At 49.8% G+C, this 24,901-nt stretch overlaps 1 protein-coding gene across 1 annotated transcript in view; it reads left to right on the top strand.

Annotated features, from left to right (window-relative positions):
- Positions 1–24,901, top strand: part of TBC1D22A (TBC1 domain family member 22A) — a 326,227-nt gene that overhangs the window by 194,953 nt on the left and 106,373 nt on the right. The window contains exons 9-10 of the mRNA XM_060113299.1: positions 87–196; positions 17,683–17,758. Coding sequence (XP_059969282.1) covers positions 87–196; positions 17,683–17,758 — 186 coding nt within the window. The remainder of the gene's footprint in view (positions 1–86; positions 197–17,682; positions 17,759–24,901) is intronic.

The following is a 24,901-nucleotide window of genomic DNA, read 5'->3' as shown; positions in this document are numbered from 1 at the left end:
GGAGGTGGGTCCTGCCGGCAGAGCGCACGTCTTCGTTCACCCCGTGGACTAACGGCTCCCTGTCTTTCCCCTGCCCCGCGGCACAGATGAGGAGGACGTGGACACCGCTGACGTCTCCTGCGTGCCTGCGGACGCGCTGCGCAACGTGGAGGCCGACACGTACTGGTGCATGAGCCGGCTGCTGGACGGCATCCAGGTGAGCGCCCCGGAGGCAGCGCCGCCCCGTGGAGTTCATACTCCTCAGGGTGACTGTGTGTCTGCAGGCGCACACGTGCCTCTGGAGCTGGTGGGAGGGCACAGTGCAGGGCTCGGAGGGACCAGGCCCCCGCTGCAGAGTCCGATCCCCGCGGGTATTCCCCCCCCCCCGCCCCCAACTCGGCCACCGGTGGCTCTGTGGTTCTGCCCCGCAGCGCGGGGCGTCGTTGACGAGCCGTTTCACTGTCTGCGTGAACTGGGTTCAGAGGAAACCGCCTCTTAAAGGGCGTTGGATTTAAGGCCTTGGCTCCGCCTCTGTGACACCGGGGCCGTCAGCGGCCAGCCCCATCATCCCCGCTCGCCTCGGGTCAGGGATCTCAGCGCTCGAGGGCCAGTGACGCTGCCGGGTCCCAGAGGGAAGCGTGAGCTGGAGGGCATCCTGCCCCCCGTGGGTGGGGCTTCTGCTGGACCTGGTGTCAGCTGGGCCCCTGGCTGGGATTCTCCCAGGAAAGCCAGAGTCTTCCGGGGCCTGGGATGGTTTTATGGAATCATCCATTCCCCTAAATCAGGGGGAAACTCATACATAGTACCCGGGGAGGAGGACGTTGGCAGGTCAAGAGCAGGAAGACGGGCTGGAGCCTTGCGTGTGGCGGGAAGTGGCCGCGGTAGGTACACGGCTCTCGAGCCACTATGGGCCATTTTAGGCTTGTCTGGTGCCCACACAGCTTTCCCAGACACTTGCTTGGGGCCGGGGCTGCACCCGCTCTGGGGCGGGAGACGGGATTTAGGGCCAAGCTCCCGGGCTCACCGTGGGGTGAAGGGGAGAGGTGTGAGCGCTGCGGCACAAGGCATAAACCACGCTCTGACGACACACATGCGGGGCAGAGTGGGACCTGGAGGGGGACCGTGAATTTGCCAACAGAGGAGGGGAAGAGCCCCGGGCAGGGTTTTGGTCTGAGGTTCGTTCCGGTCACTCACTGGAGGACGGTCCAAAGACGGCCGCCACAGGACGGAGGCTGTGCGGGGGCCTTGGGTTCTGCCAGGATCCCTGCGTCCCAGGTAAGGAGGGCCCTTCCACCTGAAGAGAGAGGACTGACTGGTGTTGCAGATGCACTCGTCACAGGCGTTTCCCACCAGCTTTGGCTTTTCCTGAGCTGTTGTCATAGCAGGCGTTCCTGATGCCGCCCGCTGGAGAGGCCTCAGCTAAGCTGCTTGATTGGAAATGGTCCAAGCAAGGTTTTTCTAAGATGTCATCTAAAGACTGAGTGAGGCCCTGAGGTTTAATTTGAATAAATCAGCTAGGATGATTCTGTTGAAGAAAACTGTGTGGGTTCCCATTCCCCTTGATAACTTAGGAATTGACAAAGAGAAAGCAGAAGCCCTTTCTGGAGTTGAACAATAGAAAGCTTGTATCTGAGAGCCCATCAGAACGCCTCCTGACTGATTTTGTATCTTGTAAAGAAAAATGTGCCTGCTGGCGACACATTTTGGCCCCAGCATCAATTCATCATTTCTCTACTCTGCTAACGTTTTCATATTTTTCAGTCTTTCTTCCAAAACTTAAGACTCTTTTCCTCCTTGGAAAGGAGATTGAATCATAATCTGAAACTTTTTATAAATTTCAGATGTCACTTTTCTGATCATGAGTGATGGAACTTCTGCTACTTAAATACAAGATTATCCGGCTTCTATTTGTAAATAAAATCAGCTGTACGATGAAACCGATGCTGGCTTTTCATTTTTCACCTGAGATTTGTTGTCTGATGAAATGGTTTATTGACAAGGGTGCTGTGTGGAAGGCATAATGCTTCTCTGGCATGTGTGTGTGTGTGTGTGTGTGTGTGTGTGTGTGTGTGTGTGTGTGTGTGTGTGGGATTACCATGCACGCCAGGCCAACGGCAGCTGTCTGTCTTTCTGTCACATGCTCACGACTGATTCCACGTGATCCTCACGTGAGCAAGCGTTCAGCGATGCCCATCACCAGCATCCAGGGAGTTTGGGGGGACTCTTCTGTAATTCCCTTAGATGAGGCCATCCCCTGTGACCCCGTGTGAGCTCCGTGGGGGACTTTTCAGTGTGTGCAAGTACTCTCGCCATTGTAGTTTGGATAAGTGTGAGGATATGAACTGACTTAAAATCAAGAGGAAACATGGACCAGGTGTCATAAACCCATTGTATGCTATTATAAATAACATATTTTTATGATAAATGAATATTTTCCATTGCAAAAATGTTTAGTGAGAAGAAAGGCATGGTTTTACTTTACATGCCTTGACAGAAGACAGCTGAATTCTCATATGTGTTTCTCCAGTCAACCTGTTGTAATATGTTTTTTTTGGTTGAAGTATATGAAGAAAACCCAGCCTCTCACAGGTATGTAGTTGGAAAAGGGAGAAGTATTTTAACAGCCCTTACAGATGATTTTGATTGTTTTCCCTTTAATACCGTACCACAGCCGAACAGATGGTAGTTTCTTAAAGGTCACTTGCAGTGTGAATGTGAAGCCGTATCAGTGAACATTTTGTGCTCAGTCACAGTAAAATCCATTGACCTGTCTTGCACTTGGAATAGATCTTTTACACACGCATGGTTCTGTCACATCAGACACTGGTCATTGGAAAATCCTGGATGCCCGAGGTATGCGGATCTTGTAAACATTGGTGCGTTTCATACAGTATCAAACAATCACCTTTGTTAGTGTTACCACGTCTCATAAGGAACTGTCAAGCCCAGAGTGGTGGATAAAAGGTCTCTAAAATTCAGATTTTGGCTTAAAAGTGCAAATATTATTGGCAGCAGACACTGTGAATTGGTTCCCTTGAGGTGACAGGGTAACTTGGTTCATTTTTGAGAAAATGTCTGCCAGATACCCAAGTTTGAATAACCAGTTTGCCTGTTGGTCATTCTTTCAAGTACGTTTTCTCTTGGAAAATGGATCCAGTTCTGCTCTCAGCTCAGAGAATTACACCCAAAATTGCTTTTCTGGAAGAAATCAATGCTTTTGGGTGCCCGTCTCCAGAGCTTTACACGTTCTTCCCATTTTTCCCATATCATACTGAAAAGATGTTTATCAAGGGTCAAGATTTAACCCAAGACTAATCATAAGATTAGGAACTTCTCCTGTGTCACCCAGGACATCCTTAAGTGACACTGCCCCTTTTTAAACCCCGAATGTGTGGCATTGAGTACGGTTGTGGACGCTGCCTTGGTCCGTGCCGCAAGCCAGCACTCCTTGCCACCACTCCCGTAGCGTCACAGCCAATGCCAACACGGCGACAGAGGCAGACGCTGCCTCAGTATCATTATGAATGCGGTTTGGACCTCACAGGCTGCTTGGAAGGGTCCCAGGGAGCCCAGCGGTTGGCTGAGCACCGTGGGAGCTGCAGCCCTGCAGGGAGAGATGCTCTCATGGAGAGGCCCCCAGGGTGAGCTCACAAGATGAAAAGTACACGACGGAGAAAGTGCGCCACGAGTGGACGTCGGCTGGCACTGGGGCTGGGGGAGCTGTGCCCTGGGCTTGGGATCCTACCACAGTGGGTCTTTCTGCCCGTGTCCTGCTCCTTGGATCCTGGGCATCGTGAATTGACTGCATGTTCCCAGTGGGGCCACTGGGAATGTGAGGTGGAGGGCTCTGACGTGGGCTTTCCCGTCTCGTTGGCAGGATAGAGCCACGCTCGGGTCTCATAATGAGGTCGATTGTCCTCAGGTACGACGTGAGGAGTCCAGCCAGAGATTTAACTTTTAAAAATAATTGGGTGGGGGAATTCCCTGGTGGTCCAGTGGTTAGGACTTGGCACATTCGCTGCCATGGGCCTGGGTTCAATCCCTGGTTGGGGAACTAAGATCCCACAAGCCATGCAGCGTGGCCAAAAAAAATTTGGTGGGCCATTATTTCTAACAGTGGTCTCACAGACTGTGTCTTTCTAATGCCGCCTTTGGAGGTGATTTTTGGTTAGGTCACCAAAGGCCGTCTGAGCCAGTCCAGCTGATGGGCTGCTTCTTTACAAAGGACCGCCTTGCAACAGGCCAGCAGGACCTGGGCCTTGGGGCCGAGGAGGAGACTGCCCGTGTACTTTCTGAGGGAGGAAGCTGCTCGAAGGCCTCTGCTGCGGCACCGGGGCAGGGCAGGCCCCGGTCCCAGTCCAGGTGGGCGAGCCCTTCTCTGGCTTCTCGGGGATTATTCTTGGGCCTTTGCCAGCCTTCTCATTTCACTAACAACATGACGCCAGGGCTGTCGGGGAGCTCTCACCTCTTGAGTTACGGCTTCCATACTTGCCTGCCCTGCAGTCGTACTATTACTCTCAGATTCATTACTTAGCAGGACAGCCTCTTTGAGTAGAAAAGAACTGTTGCCTTTTATAATTAGTCATTTACATTTTCTTTCCTTGGGGAAGAATTACTCAATTCTAAGAACTGGTTGCTGGCGTGGAAGGGATGGCAATATTGGGGAAGGTGACGATATTATCTTGGATCTTGCCAGAGAAAAGGCCGGAAATGTGGTGGTGTAGTGACTGGCAGAGAAAGGCCGGGAATGACCAGACCTGTGACGGGGGGCCGGAGGGGACACTGTCTTGCGGGCGGCAGGGTGGTCCCTCAAATACAGCTGCTGTGAGTTAGCCAGGGGGAGAAAAAGGATGACGTATCACAGGGAACCAGAGCCTGCACAGGGAGCCCTTGGAGAAGGTTCTGCTCCGAAAAGGAGAGTGGCCCGAGGCACGCTCAGAAGGTGGCCCAGGATCCTCAGAAGGAGCCAGAGCCTCGATCTGTTGCCGCCTCTCAACTAGACTCCCAAGGAAAGAGAACAAAGGGCCGGTGCGTTGCTTGGGAAGGTGGTGGAGAGGATGCGTACGTGGCCTTGACGTGGCTTTTGTTCACGTCAGGAGTCTCCAGCTGGAAAGGGCAGCGGAGCAGCAGGAGGAGGGCGCAGAGCCAGACCTTGTGCCCAGCCCGCGGGTGGCAGTGACGGGCTGGAGCGCCCGCTCCACGTGGCACTCTCCTGTCTCACATCCAGAGGCGTCACGCGCGGGGTGGAAGCACCTTCAGAGCTGTGGTGTTAGAGCTCCAGTCGATAACAGTGAGGACTCTTGGCAACATTTTAGAAACGTTCATTAAGTAGACAAGAATGTGTGGGTTACTGGGCTGAAGCAGAAGGTTCATTAAGAGGGAGTTATTGTGCGCCAGTGTAAAAATGAAGATTGAAAAAAGTTCAATTTACGGTAGCATTGAAAACAGTGAAATCCATGTTGTTGCCTGGATGAATCACTCATTCCTTCTAATTACAAAGCAGTGCTCCATCGTGTGAATCTATCACAGTTTGGTTACACATCCTCCAGTTGGTGGGAGCCAAGGCTGTTTCCAGTCTTCGGCTGTTAGGAGTGAAGTTTCTGTGAACACTCATGTAGGCGTCCTGTTGTTGACGTGTGTTTCTTGTCTCTTGGATCAATACTTAGGAGTGGACGTGCTGGGTAATGGCGTAGGGCTATACTTAGTTTTTATGGAAAACATCCAGATCTTTTCCCCGAATTGGTTGCGCTGTTTCATAAACCCATCAGCCCTAAGGTCTGGCTGCCCCACATCCTCACCGGCGTTGCACGGCCCTGTTTTTATTTCTGCTGGTTAGCAGTCCTGTGTGTGTGTGTGTGTGTGTGTGTGTGTGTGCATGCGTGTGTATCTATGTATCTATATTGTTGGGCTGCACTCCACAGGCTTGCAAGGCCTGTACTTGCCCAGCTTTAAGAGTGAAGAAAGAGCCTGGAGTCAGCAACAGAGACATCCGCGGTTTAATGGACGGGGGAGCTTAGCTCCTGGAGCAATGCCTCACCACGTGTGGCGGGTGGTGGGCAGGACATGGCTGCTGTCTTCACTCCCTGGGGAAGGAGACATTGCCAGTTTTAAGGGGAATTGGCCTCAGGTGGGCTTGTCAGTTACCAGGGAAACCAGCAGAGAGGCACGCCCCTCATGGCCCCTTTGATAAGAAGTCACTAGCTGGGGCCTGGGGCAAGTATGAAGGAAGGTCAGTCACATGAGCAGGTGTAGGTGAAGCAGACGCTGGTCCAGCAGGGATGTACAGAGAGCAAGAGAACAGCCATCCTGAGTGGCCTGACCATACGGTGTCTATATATCTATTATCTATATCTATATCCATATCGAGAGAGGGAACGAGAATATTTTTCCCCAAGTTTGTGGCTTGTCAATTTACACTTTAAAAATTTATTTATTTATTTATTTGTTTGTTTTTGGCTGAGCAGAAAATTATTATTATTATTATTTTTTTTTTTGCAGTACGCAGGCCTCTCACTGTTGTGGCCTCTCCCGCTGTGGAGCACAGGCTCCGGACGCGCAGGCTCAGCGGCCATGGCTCACGGGCCCAGCCGCTCCGCGGCATGCAGGATCCTCCCAGACTGGGGCATGAACCCACGTCCCCTGCATTGGCAGGCAGACTCTCAACCACTGCACCACCAGGGAAGCCCCAATCTCACTCTTTTAAGTGTGTGGTGCCTGGGCTTGGACGACTCTAAGACTGAGACTGTAGATCCAGCTGCCCACACATGGCCTCTCCATGTGGCTTAACATCCTCATGGCACGGTGGCCTTAGGAAAGTCAGACTTCTGACATAATGGTTCAAGACTCCCAGTAAGACTTCCAGAAAGCAAGGTGTAAGTTGCATTTTTTCATGACTGAACCTCAGAAGTCGCATAATATCACTTCCACTCTACTCTTTTGGGTAAAGAAGTCATAAGCCTACTTTAAAGAGAGGGAAATTAGACTCCATCCCTTGATGCAGGAGTGCCCTGGTCACATCATAAAAGAATATATGGGGGCTTCCCTGGTGGCACAGTGGTTGAGAGTCCGCCTGCCGATGCAGGAGACACGGGTTCGTGCCCCGGTCTGGGAAGATCCCATATGCCGCGGAGCGGCTGGGCCCGTGAGCCATGGCCGCTGAGCCTGCGCGTCCGGAGCCTGAGCTCCGCAACGGGAGAGGCCACAGCAGTGAGGGGCCCACGTAATGCAAAAAAAAAAAAAAAAAAAAAAGAATATATGGGATAAGAGATGTTGTTGTGGAAAATATATGCCACACCTTGTTTCTTGTAATCTTGCTAAATTCACTTATTAGTTTTAGGAGCTTTTGGGTAGATGCCTTAGGATTTTCTATGTGCACAATCATGTCACCTACAAATAAATAGAATTTTACTTCTTTCTATGTAATATGTGTGGCTTTTATTTCCTCTTCTTGCCTTTTTGCATTGTCAAGGACCTCAAGTACGATGTTGAACGGAAGTGATGAGAGCATACATTTTTACCTCCTTCCGGGTATTGGTGGAGAGGGTGAAACATTTAGGCGCTCACCATTAACTTTGATGTTAGCTGTTGACTTTTCATAGATGCCCTTTATCAGGGTGGCTTTGACAGTGCAAATTCCACAGACAAGGAGTCTGTATTTTTAATAAACATTCTGCCTTATTTTGGTAGGTCTTTTTCTTTACATTTGAGGAATACCAGTAGATAAAGGACGAAGAGATTGAGGATAGAATTTGTAAGACTTGGTGGAAGAAGAGCTGGAAGACAGATCATAGTTTGCTGAGACTTTTAAATAATTATGAATCAGTATTTTGCCAAATGCTTTTTCTTGTGTTGAGATAGATGGTCATATGATTTTTCTGACTTATTCTGTTAATGTACTGAAGGACATTGATTAATTTTTAATGTTAAGCCAGCTTGCATTCCTGAGATAAGTCCCACTTTGTAGTGAGATGTTAGTCTTTTTATATGTTTCAGGATTCTCTTTGATATTTTATTTTATTGTATTGTATGTAATATATATTTAAAAGAGTTTTACATCTCTGTTCATGAGGAATACAATTGACCCTTGAACAACACAGGTTTGAACTGTGCAGGTCCACTTACACGTGCTTTTTTTTTTTTCCCTCAATTAAGTACAGGTAGTACTACATGATCCAGGGTTTGCTGAATCCACAGATATAACACTGCAGATACAGAGGGCTGACTATGAGACTTGAGCATCTATGGATTTTGGTATCCATGGGGGCTCCTGGAACCAACCCCCTTTGTATACTGAGGGATGACAGTATTGTCTTCCATTTTCTTTTCTTATGTGTATTCTCTTTTTCTGTTTTGGCATTAGGGAAATGATGGTTTCATAAAATGCTCCTGTGATTTCTGAAAGAGTTTGTGCAAGATTGGTATTGTGTTTTTCTTAAGTACTTGATAGAATTCAACAGTGAAGCCATCTTGGCCTGGAATTTTCTTTGTGGGAAAGTTTTAAGTACAAATTCAGTTTCTCCTCTGGGTAGGGCTCCAGATTTTCTATTTCTTTTCTTGTCAGTTTTGATAATTTGTGTATTTTAAAATATTTGGTCATTTTAAACAGTTGTCTAATTTATTGACATACTGTTGTTTACAATATTCCCTAATTCTTTTAATGTCTATAAGAACTAAAGTGATGTCTTCAATTCCTAAAATTGGTAATTAAACTAATTGATATGTGTCTTGAGATCTGTCACATAGTCTATCTTGATGAATGTTTCATGTGTCCTTGAGAAGAATGTGTGTGTGTTCTGCTTTGTTGGGGGAATTTTCTGTAAATATCAGTTAGGTCATGTTGGTTGATAGGTAGTGTTTTTCCTGTCTTCTCTATCCTTACTGATTTTCCATCTGCTTTTTCTATCAATTGCTGAGTGAGGACTTCTGGAATTTCCAACCAGAATGGTTGATTTGTCTCTTCTTTTAGTATTGTCAGGTTTTGCTTCATGTTGTTTGAATCTTGGTTATTAGATACACACAAATGTAGGATGATTATGTTTTCTTGATGAATTTATATGCTTATTGTTATGAAATATTCCTCTGTTTCTGGTTACATCCCCTGTGCTGGATTCCAGTTCCTCTGATATTAATATAGCCATTCCATCTTCCTTATGATTAGTATTTCCTTGGTGTGTCTTTTCCATCCTTTTGCTTTTAATCTATTTGTGTCTTCTTATTTAAAGCACATTTCTTGTAGACAGCTTATAGCTGGATTTTGCTTTCCTACCCTTTTAGTGTGTGTTTAGTTCATTTACATTCATGTAGTTATTTATATGGCTGGGGTTTACGCTGCCATTTTGCTATTTATTTTCTATTCATTTCATCTTATTTCCTCCCTTTTTCCTCCCTTTCTTTGCATGCATTGGGTACTTTTTAAATTAATGGACTTTGTTTTTTAGGGCAGTTTCAGGTTTACAGAAATATTGAGCAGAAAGTACAGAGAGTTTGATATACTCTGTTGCCACCTCCTCACACACACAAGGTTTCTCCTGTTATTGACATCTTGTGTTCATGTGGTGCCTTTGTTACAGTTGATGAGCCAATATCCATATGTCATTATTAACTAAAGTCCATAGTTGACATTGGGGTTCCCTCTCTGTGCTGTACATTCTGTGGGTTTGGACAAATGTATAATGACATGTATCTACTACCATTATGGTATCATACAGAGTAGTTTCACTGCCCTAAAAATCCTCTGTGCTCCACCTGTTCATCCCTCCCTCTCCCTGAACTGTTGACAACCACTGGTCTTTTCACTGTCTCCATGGTTTTGCCTCTTCCAGAATGTCATTTCCGTGGAACCACACAGTGTGTAGTCTTCTGAGACTGGCTCCTTTCACTCAGGGAGACTTTCTTATTATTCTTGTTAGTTTTCACTCTGGCTTATCGGCCGTCTCTCCTCTCCCCACCTTTCTTTTAGTTAGTGGTTACTTTTTTATTTTATTTTATTTTATTGATTGATTGATTTATTTATTGATTGATTGTGGTACGCGGGCCTCTCACTGTTGTGGCCTCTCCCGTTGCGGAGCACAGGCTCCGGACGCACAGGCTCAGCGGCCATGGCTCACGGGCCCAGCCTCTCTGCGGCATGTGGGATCCTCCCAAACCGGGGCACGAACCCGTGTCCCCTGCATCAGCAGGCGGACTCTCAACCACTGCGCCACCAGGGAGGCCCCAGTGGTTACTTTTTATAGCACGTATTTATCACTTACCTAGACTCCGTTCAAATACTGTTGATCTTGGCGAGACAGCAGTGAGCGGTGGCTTGAAGCGAGATCTTAGTTTCCTGCCCAGGGAGTGAACCTGGGGAGCCTGGGTGCAAGCCAGGAACCCCAGCCACTAGGCCAGCTAGGGCTAGAGGCTAGAAGCAAAGCTGCTGTGGCGCTTGCCCCTGTTGAAAAACGCATTTCTCAAGGAGGCAGAAACTGTAAAAACAGGTACAAAATTAATTATTAGAGACACAGCACAACAACAGGTGGGAGAGCACACAGAGAAACAGTTTGCTTAGTTAAGACAGAAGCAGGCAGAGATGCACACAGGGAGAGAAAGGGTGTGGGCGTCCCCCCTAATGAGGAGGAGTCCAGTAAAGAGGTGGTGAAGTCATTCATATAGGGTAGTTCTTCTGGGTCTTAGTTTACCTTTGGCCAATCATCTGGTTTATTTTTCCACACGTGACCTGCCCTAGGCCCCTCCCTAGCATGCGTGAGCAACTTTTTTCCAAGATGGGATTTCAGCCCAGAGGCCTATGGAACGGCCTTAGCATCACCTGTTATGGGGTGGCGCCCCCTCCTTGTTGACCCCCAAGGAGACTTTCTGTGCATGTGCAGCGGGGAGGTTTCCTTGACCTCAGGAATGGTCATCTTATCTCTTTACTCCGGTAGACCTCAGCTCTTGCTATTAACTTTGGCCTTGGAGTGTCTGGGGAAACAAAGCTCCAATTTACTCCACCTGACAGACTCCAGCTGTCCAGCCCAGGGGCCCATCTACCTCTACCTCACTGTTACACCACCTTCTGCTGCTGGCAGGCCCGTGTCTGAACACAGGCATTCAGCCTGTCCCCGTTTCCCCCGCAGTTTACAGGAGGAGCACTGGCCACTCTGCCAGGGCTGGGGGAGCCTTCAGCCTTCACCACGTCCCATGTCTGATGTCACCGGGGAAGCTGTGGAAGGGGTGGGCGGGTGGGCGGGCAGGCTCACCCTTGGTGTGGTCTCTATCTGGGCTCCTTGAGAGATAGCAACTCACTTCACACCCCCAACGCCTTGGGAAGGAGCCGTTCCTCACCATTTTACAGATGAGGAAACAGAAGATCAGAGAAGCTAGGCTCGCGGGTGGGAAAAGAGTTGGCTTGATAGACTTTTACATGCTCTTCCATCTGCGAAGCCTGCCACGGAGCTCTGTCCTTGTCGTCGTCCTTCTCCCCTCTTCCCAGAGACCGTGGCGAAGACGTGGAGAGTGTGAGTTTACCCACTGCCTCTCAGCTTGGAAGGACAGCTAATGTGATCGATGACACGATCAAGGTGCAGAATGAGTTCCACTGCCTTCAGTTCTGGCTGAGAGCCAATCAAACAAACGAGCTCACAGGAATAAGTGAGAAGCCCTATGTTCAAGTTCACAAAACAGAGCAGTACAGTTCGTTGAATGCAGCCTGGACAGCCTGGGTTCACTGCGTCACCAGTGGGATGCTCTCATGGCTCTCGTGCCCAGGTTCTGGCTTTGGTCTTGTAGCTGACCTCTTGCATCCTCTCTGGCCCCTTCTGTTACGCCCCACCTTGCGGCCAGAGTCATCTTTTCCAAATGCAAATCTCGTAACCGTGGTGGCTCCCCATTTTCTTGTCAGTAGCTTCCTTCTGTAGCTTTGCTGGGGTCTCACCCTTCGCTCCCCACGTGGCCTTCCAGCCTCGGAATGGTCTTCTCCCGTCAACCCCAGCTTCCTTGCGGCCCCTCCCACCGCACTGGCCTTCCTTCCATGCCTGGAGTGTGCCTAGCTTCCTTCTCCCTGCGTCTCGGCCCGGGGCTCACCTCCTCTGCGTGGTCCTCAGGTCAGGCCCTCGTTCTGTGCCATGGCGGCCGGGCTCCCCAGGGCACAGCCAGCCCCCGTGCGCGTTTGTGTGGCCTGTGTGATGAACGTTTGCTTAACGACCAGACCGTCATCTCTGGACAGAAGGCCCGTGCTGTTTTCCTGCCCAACTGTGTTGGGAGGCCCAGGACTGCCCCCGGGTCCCGCGACTCCCAGCATGTAGCTGTGCTCCCGGCCGTGATTCCTCCTAGCGCAGTTGTGTGAGGCCGCAGCGGCCAAGGGAGAAGGCCCAGGGGGACCCAGGCGCCAGCTGCCCGGAGTCCTGCCCCGGTGGAGTCGCAGGAGACGCCTGACTCCCCAGCGACGAGTTGTCACCATCTGCCCGGAGCTCGGTAGAGGCTCTGCGCCCGGGGTCTGTACCGAGGCTGTTCACATAGGTACCTCTGCCTGGTATGGACCGGCAGGAAAGCAGGAGCTTGGTGTAAACCACAGTGCTCAGCTGAGGCCAGCGAGCCATTCTTACTGGTTCGGGAGAGGTGGGAACACCCGAAATCCTTGGCCCCAGGCGCTGGCTGAGGGAGGGCAGACCTTGCAAACGGGCCTGTCTCAGGATGGCAGTCTCCGACCTGCTTTTCTGCACCGTCTCTGCTCCAGCCTCGGGGTATTGTCTCACGCGTGAGACACTCAGGCAGTGTTTACTGCACAGAGGGAAGAGCTCCCAGTCTGCTGTGGTTCTGTCTTGTATGGATTGATGCATCATTTGCACTGATTGGATCATCAGGGTGCCTGAAATGCGGCCTTGTATTGCTGAGTCGTTCCAGACGCAGGTCCAGGGCAGGTGAGGGAGGCAAGTGTGGTTTGAGCCTAAGAAAGCAGTTTTCTCAGAGTGAGACTGGCCAGGAAAGGGGTGTGGGACTTGCTGAGGACTTGCATCTCTGGTCTGGGGGCACAGCCCCTTGTCAGAGGTAAGAGGGATTCTCAGTTCTCTGGGAGCTGGGAGTTTTAATAGGCAGGTGCTGTGGTCCTTCCGGCTAAGCCGATATGAGTGTATCTTCCAGCTCTTCTCTGAAATGCTCCTTCAGAAGAGTTTATTCTGCTTGTCCCCTGAAGAGCCCAGAAAATGCTGTTTGTTATTGCTGGTGGGTGAGGCGGGAACGGCAGCATATGCGAGGCAAGCTGGTGTGCATTTTTTGATTTTTTTCTGTAAAAAGGTAAGCAGAAGGGTAAAGTCTGTCTGCTATGGACTTCACTTTCTGTAAAACATTTCCCAAAAGGTCGTTGTATTCTTCAGACCTTCCTTCCTTCCCTCTGACCCATAAGTTTTACATATTCTATCGTTTCTTAAAGACACAAAATCAAATCTCAGTTTGAAAGGATATGCATGTTTACTTTTCATGGAGTATTGTTAATATTATGACTGTTACTATTTCTGTAAATAAACCGCATTCTTATTTACTTTCTATTGTGCCTGCCTAGTCATACATTTATTCAGCAGACGTTTTCTGTGCCAGGTGTGTTGCCGGCGTGGGTTTGGATGGCATGCTGGGGGTGGCGCCCCTGCCTGAAGCGGGCAGAACCCACAGTCAGATGAGGGGCGCTGGTGGAGCCCTGTTGGGTGGCCTGAGTGCCAAGTGCCTCTCCTGAGGCTACAGAACATTCTTTTCCCCTCACACCTTCCAACTCAGCCTCTGGCTCTGGAATGTCCCTGGTGTGCCCTTCAAAGGCTTCCTGGCTACTGAGCGGGGCCATCTTCAGCCGACCGCACTGTGCCCCTTCTGAAGGGTGGTCTTCTCTGCCCCCCGCCCCCTGCCTAAATCCAGATGCCAAGGCCACACCTGTCAATCTTCTCAGGTCCTTTCACAATACAGATTTTTTTTTAGACTCTCAGGTGTCATTCTTTTCTTATTATTTGGATTTTCAAGAGAACTCATCTCCCCTACATGGGTTTTGAACAAATTGAGAAATAAAATAGTGGCAGATGGCCAAAGAATAACTTTTATTTCTTCTGAATGAGAAGCTTGAAATCCTGTCTTAGTGTGAGAGCCAAATAACCTGGCTGACTGAATCCCAGGATCATTCAGGCTGACCCACCCTGTCAGAGCCAGCACTGGGCCTGGGCAGGACCCCCTCATGTGCATCAGAGCTGTACCAGGAAGCAGCCTTCCGGGGGTTGGGGGGAGCAGTCTTCTTGGGGGAGCAGCCTTCCCGGGGTGGAAGCAGCCTTCCTGGGGGAGCAGCCTCCCTAGGGGAGCAACCTCCCCAGGGGGAGCAGCCTTCCCTGGGGGAGCGGTTTTCTTGGGGGAGCAACCTCCCTGGGGGGAGCAGCCTTCCAAGGGGGAGCAGCCTTCCCTGGGGGAGCAACCTTCCTAGGAGAGCAACCTTCCCAGGGGGAGCAGCCTTCCCTGGGGGAGCGGTTTTCTTGGGGGAGCAACCTCCCTGGGGGGAGCAGCCTTCCCAGGGAGAGCAGCCTTCCCTGGGGGAGCAGCTTTCTTGGGGGAACAGTCTTTCTGTGGGGAGCAGCCTTCCCCCGGGGGAGCAGCTTTCTTAGGGGAGCAGCCTTCCCCGGGGGAGCAGTTTTCTTGGGGGAGCAGTCTTCCCGGGGGGAGCAGCCTTCCTGGGGGAGCAACATTCCCAGGGGGAGCAGCCTTCCCTGGGGGAGCAGCTTTCTTGGGGGAACAGTCTTTCTGTGGGGAGCAGCCTTCCCCCGGGGGAGCAGCTTTCTTGGGGGAGCAGTCTTCCTGGGGGAACAGCCTTCCCAGGGGGAGCAACCTTCCAAGGGGGAGCAGCCTTCCTGGGGGATCAGCCTTCCTGGGGGATCAGCCGATTCTGAGAGCTGGAAGGAGGGCTGAACCTACTGGCTGTTTAGCCTCCCAGGCTTAGCAGTTGAAGTTGCCTTCTGGGGGTGAGTATTTCTGGGGATGGAGATAGTGCAGGAGAGGCACCAACTGGGTTCCCTCCACTTGGAAGCAGACCCCGGGTTTGAGAGTGTTTCCTTCAGCTGTCTGTTTGCATAACCATTAGGTCCCTTCTCGGCCAGGGGCATGCTCCGCCTTGGAGCCCACAGCCCATCGGGACAGGCCAGCCCCCAGTGGAACCCCCGCTCCTTTGAGGATTCTCCTGGGACGCCGGGGAGAGGACGTTAGAGCCTGGTCCTGATGGCTTTGAAACGTATCAGAATTGAACATGAATTCGATGATCTGTAGGCCTCTACCTAAGGCTGCAAAACCATCTTAGTTTATTTCTCATCCTTAATTATGTCCTGCTTGAGTGTTCCACCTGGCTCATCAGAAATTCCAGCATGAGGTAAAATGCCAGTGTATAATCTTCCAACTACACAGCCTGCCCCGAATTCGATTATAAATCTCCTTGTGTTACCCAGTTTCAGAGAGAAATTCTCTGAAAGGCCAACCCTTGTAAGTTCAAGTCCAAAACCAGAATTTCCGCTGCCCATTAATGTCTAAGTCCATGAAAGTTCACGACTTGTGCTTACCTTGTGCTGCTACCCTGTCTTGGCCGGAGGGACGCCTGGTGTCTCACCAGGACACGCACAGGCCTTTCAGGGCGCAGAGGTCCTGTCCATTGAGCGCCAGTCTGTGAAAGCCCTTGCTTCACAAGACTTCAAAGTGTGGCAAAACGCACAAGCTTGTCACCGTGTCTAGAGGACACATCACGCCAGGCCCCTGTGGCAGCCGCCCCAGGATCACCGTCCCCCTGCGCAGAGCAGGGCGCATGTGGGACCTCAGGGTTGCTCTGAGTCGGGGCACTGCACGGAGCTGTCCTCGGTTTTGCCCTCGCGGGGATGTGACAGTTGGATCCAGAGGCTGTCACTTGAAATCGACTTGGGAGGAACCTCAGCAAGAAGTTAGGTCTGAGTCTACTCATTTTCTGTTTCTGCGGGAAAAAGATCCTTGTTGCCTTGTAGGCATTTTAAGTTCTGTGTCATCATGAATGCCACTCCTGCTCTAGTTAGGAGGGGTGTGTGTGTGTGCGCGCACGTGTGTTAAACCCAGAGAGTGCCGACTGTTCTGGAATCGGAGCCCTCCACGTCTGACTGCTCAGTCTTAGACGCTGCTGCTGGAGTGAAGGTCCTCCTCTCCCCCATGCTGTGTCGTTGGAGCCCCCGTCGCAGGTCCTGGGGCGGGTGGCACCGGCAGTGCTGTTCCCACGTCCCTGGGGCCTCCCCCGTGCCTCCCTGAGGACAAGCCATCCTCTCCCAGCACCGGCCCAGCAGGAGCCCCCCTGAACTGCCAGGGCCCGAGGCCCCACGCGCTCACTCGAGTTCAAGGACCCGCAGGCGCAGCGCGTTGTGGCTTGAAACAACACACATTTATTACCTCATCGTCCGTCCTGGAGGCCAGAAGGCTGCCATGCACCTGGGGTGCTGGATCAAGGTGTAGATCAAGGCGTGGGCAGGGTTGCGTCCCTTCTGGGGCTTCAGGGAATAATTTGCTCCTTGGTCTCTTTCGAGCCTGTGTTGCTTGGGTGGTGGTGCCTTTGCCCGCCTTCCACGTCCGCGGTGGCGAGTCAAGTGTCCTCGCAGCTCTGACGCTGACTCTCCTGTCTCCTCCTCCACCTTCAAGGGCCCCGGGTCACACTGGGCCCACCTGGGCCATCCAGGATGCTTTCCCTGGTTCAGTCCCTTGATTAGCAATCTTTGTCCCCCTTGCCTGGCTCCAGGAATGTGCCCTGGACATCTCTGGGGGGTCATTACCCTGCCTTCCATATCATGCAGTGTAAGTCCATCACTGCAGGAGTCCCATTGAAACCCTCATTCTGCAAGTGGTCCCTGAGCGCCGGCAGAGGCTCCTGAGGGCAGTTCTGTGGGGATGCCCTGGGGCGGGACACGGTGGGCGCCACCTTCTCCTCCGGCTGATTTGTGTTCTCAGGTGATGACAGCGGGGCACTCGGCCTGCTGTCCCTGAGCCTTCATGCACCTGCCACTCACAGTGCTTCCTAAAGCCTCAGAGCAGTCCTACAAGTCAGCACTGTCATTCTCACTGTATAGATAATGAAACTGCAGCCCAGAGGGGTGGTGTTACTTGCCAAGGTCACACAGCATCTAAGTGATAGAGCTGGGCTCTCATTCCGGGTTCACCTGACTGGAGACCCCCCTCCCCCTGCCCAGTGCCCACACTGGTTTTCCTGTCTTCGTTTATGAACTTCTTCACCTGAGTTCACTGAGACTGAAGTCCCATGTTCACTCTGCGCTCACAGAGTGACCGTGTCCCTGGCCCTGGGATGGCCGGCGTGACGCTGGTACTGCCAGGTCGCTGTTACGCATTGGCTCCCCTGCAGCGCTGAGTGCTCTTTGCCCCTGTGCCAGCCAGAGCAACTTCCAGCAGATTCTGGCCCTCAGTGAGCTGTTTGTTCAATTTAAATGTAAATATCTGCATTTACATATAGATATGCCCCATTAAATATTCCTGAGATTGGTGTGTTCCCCTCTGACATCAGGGGGTGTCAGACTTCACCTTCTGGTTCGTGCTGCACACTGGTGGTGTAACGCAGCCTAATGCCTTGTGCGTTGATCACTTTGTGAGTCTGTTATGTTGTGAAACTGTTCAGCTTTGTTCCTGCTGCCTTTTTCCCCTTTGGAAAGCGGGTTTTATTTTCCATGCATATGATATTCGTTGTTATTTTTCCCTTAGGACAACTACACCTTTGCTCAACCTGGGATTCAAATGAAAGTGAAAATCTTGGAAGAACTCGTGAGCCGGATCGATGGTAAGCCAGCTTCCTGGGCTCCCCTTTCCCTGTGGGGCAGGGGAGAAGGTGGTGGAAGGCTCAGGACTCGCCAGCCGTCAGTCGACAGGATGCCGTCCTCGGCCAGCCCGTGGCCCCTGGCTTGCGCCTTCCCCCCATCCTTCAGGTGCTGCGGCCATTCCTTTCACGAAGGCGATATAATCAGAATTCAGTGCCGTGACTTTGCAGGAAGTAATGAGTGCATCCTAGAAGCAGGCACCTCTTACTCCTTATTAAGCCCGGTGATTGTCATAATCTGGGTGACAGCCGGGTTGTTTATGACCATCCTCTGGCACACTGTTCCTGCCTCTGCACATCATTTTGCTATCAAGGATGCTGGCGTAATTTCTCCACGGAATCCAATTAATTACCGAGTCTGAAAATAACATCTTTAATATTATAGAAAAATTATAGTATGTGCTCGGCCATTTTAGATGATGCTTTCATGTTTAAGTGGGGGCTTTGAAATACTTTCTACCCTCATCTTTAAAATAATTCCCCCTATGATGTGCTGTCATATTGCAATAGCAGAGTTTAATTAAAGTTGAGAGATAATGCTGCCCATTCCAAGCATACTCTCCTGGTAGTTTGTTAAATTAATGAACAGAGCATTAACAGAGGGATACCAAGCAGAACCGGGCATGGATTTGTGACACCAGCTGGCTGGTCAGTGGTGATGTGCAGAGAAGACACAGGCTGTGTCATCAGGAGCCCGGTGTGAGCTTGGTGGATGACTTCACTGAACCTGCAGAGAAATCGTACTTTGCTTAAAACGTAGACACGCCGCCCATGTTCCAGGGCTGCCTTCCAAGGACAGGCATATCCCGGTGTCTCTTCCCCTTGCTGTACCTTCAACAGTAGAAAATATATCGGTAATCATCTTCCCAAGAAAGGCACTTGGTTTGGGAAATGGTTGAATGACATTATAAAATGGAGTCATACGAATTATCAACTCCATTCTGTTCCTTGATTGAATCTGATTTTCAGTTGCATCTAATGGTTATTACCTAATTTCCATATTATGAAGTTCTACACAGTTCTTCCACTAATACTTTGATTCAGTGTATTTAGCTGCTTTGCAGCTACCTGTTCAAAGTACTGTTTTTGGTTTATGTAACTGCATTTATGTACATTTATTCGTAACTTCATGGGGAGATCTTTGTTGGATGCTCTTGGGTTTTTTTGCTGCTGGCAGTTTCACACCTTTCCCCCAGCCTCGTTTTGTTCTTTCAAATACAATTTGCAGGAGCTGTAAATTACACTTCCTTAGCAGTTTTTCTTTTCCTCCTGTGTCTCTTAGAAGGCAGATTTTGTATTTTTGTGGAGGTTGGAAAGTTGCGGTTGGTGCTTATTTGTTCCAGGGCTGCAGTCTGGGAAATAGTTGAGTTGATTTTCTCCGGTGCTGTGGTTTAGAAGAAGCACATCACAGGTTTGCTGGATGATGGTTTAAAAGAGCAGCAGCAGCAACCAGAGGAATCCCAACCGGATCTGGGCTTTTCAGTAAATCCCATTTTTATTTTCCTGCAGCTTCTGAGGAGGGCATTTTCATCCTGTGGTTGTTTTGTTTAAATGATCGGTTCTTCACAACATAGGAGGCTCTTTTTGGTAATTGGTTAGACTTTGTAATCTGTTTGTAACTATTCTTCCAGTGAAACCTGGAAGAACTTCTGTGATGGCCTCAGAAGAATTCCCAGGCTTTTCAAGCAGGAAGTATCAGAATTGACAGAGTTTGGGCTGTTACCCCTCAGCAGCCCCGGGGAGAAGTGTCCATAGGCCCCCTTCTCTCACTGTCCTCCTGGAGAAAGAATTTGTGGTCTTGGGACTGTGCAGGGACGGCAGGATACACTAGGAGGAAAATAATGCTTTAAAAAAAAAAAAGAAAAACAACCACTGCCCCATTTTTGCATTTCAGGGCAAGGACAGCATTGATTTCAGAACTTTTTGGCAATTTGGTGAAGGAACACAATTTCATGGACCTGTTATTAAGAAAGCTGAGGTTTTATGGGCTTGACCCAGATGGGAATAGTTTAGAAAAGAGCTAAATTGCTACACAAGGAAAAGTGAGAGGAATTTTGGAGTTCCAGTAGTAGTGTTGTAAGTCAGAAGAGAATGGAGAGGGAGAGGAGGGCAGAGGCCCAGGGGTACAGGAGGGTGGCAGCGAGGGGAGGGGGGGCAGCGGGGGGTGGGGAAGATTAGGAGGGGTCAAAGTCACTGTCTTATTTTCTAGCTGTGACAACTGGCTGAAGGATTTCTGAAAAGTACTCTAAAGTAGTTTTCTATTTTGAGTAGTGTGGTACCCTACTCTCTGTTACCCCGAAATCTTTAGAAAAAGTCTGTTCCCTAGACAGGAAGGTGGCGTGACTGAAGACAGAGGGTCGTGTCTGTAATGGAGGCCGAGCAGGAAGGTGATGGGCAGCAGCCTGAGAGACTGCCCGGTGGGTGGTAATTGTCTTGAGAGAGGTAAGCTGGCTAGTGAGAAGCCCCAGGGGAGTCTGTAATCTTTGGGGCAGAGCTTTCAGAACTTCCCACACAATGAGAGATGGAGCCTTGAGCCACTGAATTGGCCATGTCAAAGGTGAGAGTAGGAGGACCTTCCACTGCCAGTGGTGGTGGGCTAGGTAATTCCAACCAGATTTCTCACTGAAAAGACCTAAAAAATGGATAAGATTGTTTTTTAAAGCCAGCAAACAAACAAACCAATAGGGGGTGGTGAGGAAGAATGAAAGAGAGAAAAAAAGAAAGAAGGTAAAAAGAAAACAAATTTCATAAAAACATTGAACTGCTAATAGGGAGACAAGAACTTCCTGGCCAGATTCTGGAAGAATGCTGGAACCAGAGAGATGAGCCCGGCCCTGAAGGCCACTGTTGTTCTGAGGGTTCGTGCTAATCCAGAAGAAAGAATCCCAACGTGGTTTGTAGTTTTGACAGCTTCATGGAGGGAAAGGATCAAACCATAGCCTACCTGAGGATAGGAGTGCAGAAAATGCCCAGGTACTTTCTGAGACCCAGAAGACCAACTGTCAGGGTGGAACTGAAGTGAAACTGCCCTTGTGCAGTCTTGCAGGCCAGGTTTACATCACCTGAGAGGACCAGGGTTGTTTGAACCTTGATTACGGCACTTCTCTACTGGAGTAGAGTGCTTGGGAGAAGCAAAAAAAAAATCTTTTCTGGAGGAAGTTACCAGAAAGTTGTTCCTCAAATTGTTTCTGCTTTTTTTTTTTTTCCACATAAAATGATCTACACGTAGTCAAAGATACACACACATTCAAGACTTCTTAAGTGAGAACAAACAGAAACAACAGAAACAGGCCCACAAGATGTTAAGTTTCTCTAATTCTTACGCATAGACCATGAAACTATTCTCCTTACTATGTATGAAGAAATATAAAAAAGAGAATCTTGAGAATGTTTGCCATGGTAGTGGGAAACTACATGATTTTACATAAAAGATTTGAAAAATACAATAACCAAATTAAAAAGTCAGTGGGCAGATTTAACAAATTAGACATAGCTATAGAGAAAGTTAGTGAACTGGAAGATGGGTTGGAAGAAAATAGCCAAAACAAAACATGGAGAGATAAGAATATGCAAAATATAGAAAGTAAGAGATATAGAAGGTATGGTTAGAGAGCTTCATATGTACTTATTTGGAGTCATAGAAGGAGAGGAGGGAGAGTGAATTAGAATCTGAAGAGATAATGATTCATTGTCTTCCAAAAGTACTGAAATAAACCAATTCACAGATTGAAGAGCCCATTGAATCTTCAGGAGAATAAAGAGAAAACTGTATGTAAACACATCATAGTAAAATTCAATTGAAGACTAGTTCTTAAGGCAGTGAGAGTAAGAGATTATTTTCTAAGAATGGCTGTCTGAGAACTGTCTTCTCAACAAAAGGACAAGAAGATATGTTCAGTGTGCAGGAAGAATGATAACTGTCACTGTAGTGTCGACATCCAGCAGAAATACCCTTCAAGAATGAATTTGAAAGTCCAAGAGGCCACCTAAATCTGAATTGTTTCTCACTGCCTCCAAGAAGCTGCGTAATCAAGAAGGAAAGCAGACGAAGCACACACACCTACCCTTGCAGTACAAGCAGGGACCACAATTACTGTGAACTTCAGAGCCCTTGGAAATCGGCAGGTCAGCACCCCATCCAGCCTTGGGAGAGTCAGGTGGTCATTGGTAAAAAGAGTGGGTATATGGGCAGCTTAGGAGTAGAACCAGATGAAATCACCACAGGAAGACGAAATCCCACTGAGAATGGGAAAATACTGAGACTGGGTCTGAGGTCTGGGAGATCAAAGCCCTGGCTCTTGGGAAATTGGAAAGGATTTGGGAGTTCTGGATGAGTGTCTGCTACGACCTTAGCAGAGCCCATTTCTAACAGTTACCTGCCTCTGCAAGGTGAATTCTTAAGTCACATTTTTTGGGTGAGGGCTGGCCTAGGGGTTTCTTGTTTCTGCCAGACTGCGCTTTATTTTGGCCCTGGAACAGAGCAAGCCGCTTCTCGTGCAAATGTGTTACTGCCATAGGCCGGTCAGCCTCCAGCAGGCCACCTCGTAGCCCAGCGGAGGGACATGTGGTGTTTCTTTGGGGCACTCTGGCTGCGGGTGGGCAGATGGAAAGACTGAGTCTGGGAGACCAGGGGCAGCAGCTGTTGAAAATCGGGTGAGACAGAGCTTATGTGACAAAGGCCGGCGTGTGGCCTTGAGGAAGGGGTGGCCTGGAGTCAGTATTCATGTAGCTCTCATTCGTCCAAAAAGCAGCCTCAGACCTTTTTTTAAAAAACATTGATTTCTTACTCTCTTATCAAATGTAGTTTCTTCTTCTCTCTTGGGGAGAAATAGCTTGAGCCTCTGGTGTTACATGTGGTTCCCGGTCCTCTGTTCTTCTGGGGCCGCCTTGCTCGATGCTCAGACTTTTTCTGGGAAAGGCTGTGCACAGAGCTCTCGTTCAGAGAAACGCCAGTCAGCATCAGTGCTTCCGTGAGACCAGCCACCATCGTGTGGTCGTTTGTGTCCAAGCCTCAGGGCCTCCAATAAACAAGGACTGGTTGGTTGGACTTACTGGCTGCAGCCCGCAAACACTAGGGTCTTCACCACGTCCTCGGGTTCTGCTCGCACACGCTGGAGCAGTGGTGGGCGTGTGGGAGCTGCGGTGCTTGTTTCCTGTGCCTGCAGACCCTGGCGGGGACCCGTAAGCAGAGGGGTGCGCGTGCGCCCTGGGCGAGCAGGTCTGCCTGCCATGCGCCGCAGGATGCTGACATCCGTGGATGGGTTTTGCACTGGGTGCTGTGCCGTTTCACTCTGCCCTGTTTCCCACGTCCCTGTCCCGGGCAGGGGCCGGCCTCCCGCGGTGCCCCTGACTCCCTCTGTGTTCCTGCTGCCTCCCCGCTTTCCCTTCCCTCTCCCATCAGCACCAGTTCCCTCTCCTCTGTGGGCCGCCCCCCCACCCTTGCCTGAGTGCACACGCTGTGTCCTCTGCTGCTTCGGGGTGGGTTAGATCTGAACCCTCTCGTGCACTGTCCGAGCACACAGCCTCGTACCAGGAGTGCATCGAAGGTGCATGTGGGCCAAACTCTGGGTGATGAGGGTAAAAGCCCCCACTGGGCGGAAGCCAGGTACCACTGTTGCTGCCCAAACAGACCTAACCCTAACCCTAACCCTAACCCTAAGCCCCAACAGACAGCCTGTAAACCTCAGCAGCTCAAGCAACACACGTTTGCTTCTCACCCACATGGCACATCCTTTGTGGCTCTGCCCAGGGCTCTGGTCTGTGTTGTCCTCACCTGGGGACTCAGGCTGATGGAGCAGCTGCCTTCAGGAGTTGGCTGGCCCAGTTCTTGTGATGGAGGGAAAATCTTTGGGGATTGTTCACAGGCTCTTTGCTCTTCCAAAAGAAAGTGGTCCCCGGGGCTCGGCTGCATTTCATTGGCCAAACCGAGTCACATGCTGCAACAAAAGTCAGGAGGAAAGGAAAGGGCCCTCCTGCCTGGGCCGGGCGAGCCTGGCCCCGAGACTGGGGACAGAGTAATGGGTGAGGCATAGAGAGAAGTTCAGAGGTAAGAGTGGGTGCTCTCAGCATTTCTGTTCACATCACTCTGTTCCCTACTTATGAAACAATTTTTGTACATAAGATTAACAGTTCACACCAATCATTGAGTAATTTACTGCTTCAGTAATAAATATACGTTAACACACCACGGGCTGATAGAATTTCAACATACTAAGTACTGGAGGAGATTTCCACTCCAGATTACACCTGGAATGTTTACACATATTTGAAAGTGAAATTTCACATTTTTGCGGTGTATCCGAGTGACACACCTTGTACCTTTATTGTCCTTATGTCTGTTATGTCTGATGTCAATCTTTGAGGTTGCATGATCCCTAGTTGCCCCCAGGGTCAGCCCTTGGGCTCTTCGAGAGGCTGCGGTCAGAGCCCCTGTGACTGAATCCGGTGGCTGGGCCCCCTGTGGGGCAGCCTCACCTTGGATTCTATGCTCCTGCACCTTTTGTGAAATAAGATAATGTAAATGGAATATTTTTGCTATCTTTTGATTGAAAACACCGTGAGAGCCTATTTCAGTTTTTTTTAAATAGATCTTTATTGGAGTATAATTGCTTCACAGTACTGTGTTAGCTGATGTTACACAACAAAGCGAATCAGCCGTATGCATACACATGTCCCCATATCCCCTCCCTCTTGAGCCTCCCTCCCAGCCTCTCTATCCCACCCCTCTAGGTCATTGCAAAGCACCAAGCTGATCTCCCTGTGCTATGCTGCTGCTTCCCACCAGCCAACTGTTTTACATTCGGTAGCGTATATATGTCAATGCTACTCTCACTTTGCCCCAACTTTGCCCTCCCAGCCCATGTCCTCAAGTCCATTATCTATGTCTACCTCTTTATTCCTGCCCTGCAACTAGGTTCATCAGTACCAATTTTTTTTTTTTTAGATTCCATATATATGTGTTAGCATACAGTATTTGTTTTTCTCTTTCTGACTCTGTATGACAGACTCTAGGTCCATCCACCTCACTACAAATACCTCAATTTCGTTTCTTTTTGTGGCTGAGTAATATTCCATTGTATATATGTGCCACATCTTCTTTATCCATTC

The sequence above is a fragment of the Mesoplodon densirostris genome, chromosome 11, assembly GCF_025265405.1.
Source record: "Mesoplodon densirostris isolate mMesDen1 chromosome 11, mMesDen1 primary haplotype, whole genome shotgun sequence".
Lineage (NCBI taxonomy): Eukaryota > Metazoa > Chordata > Mammalia > Artiodactyla > Ziphiidae > Mesoplodon > Mesoplodon densirostris.
This window is presented reverse-complemented; position numbering and strand designations above follow the sequence as displayed.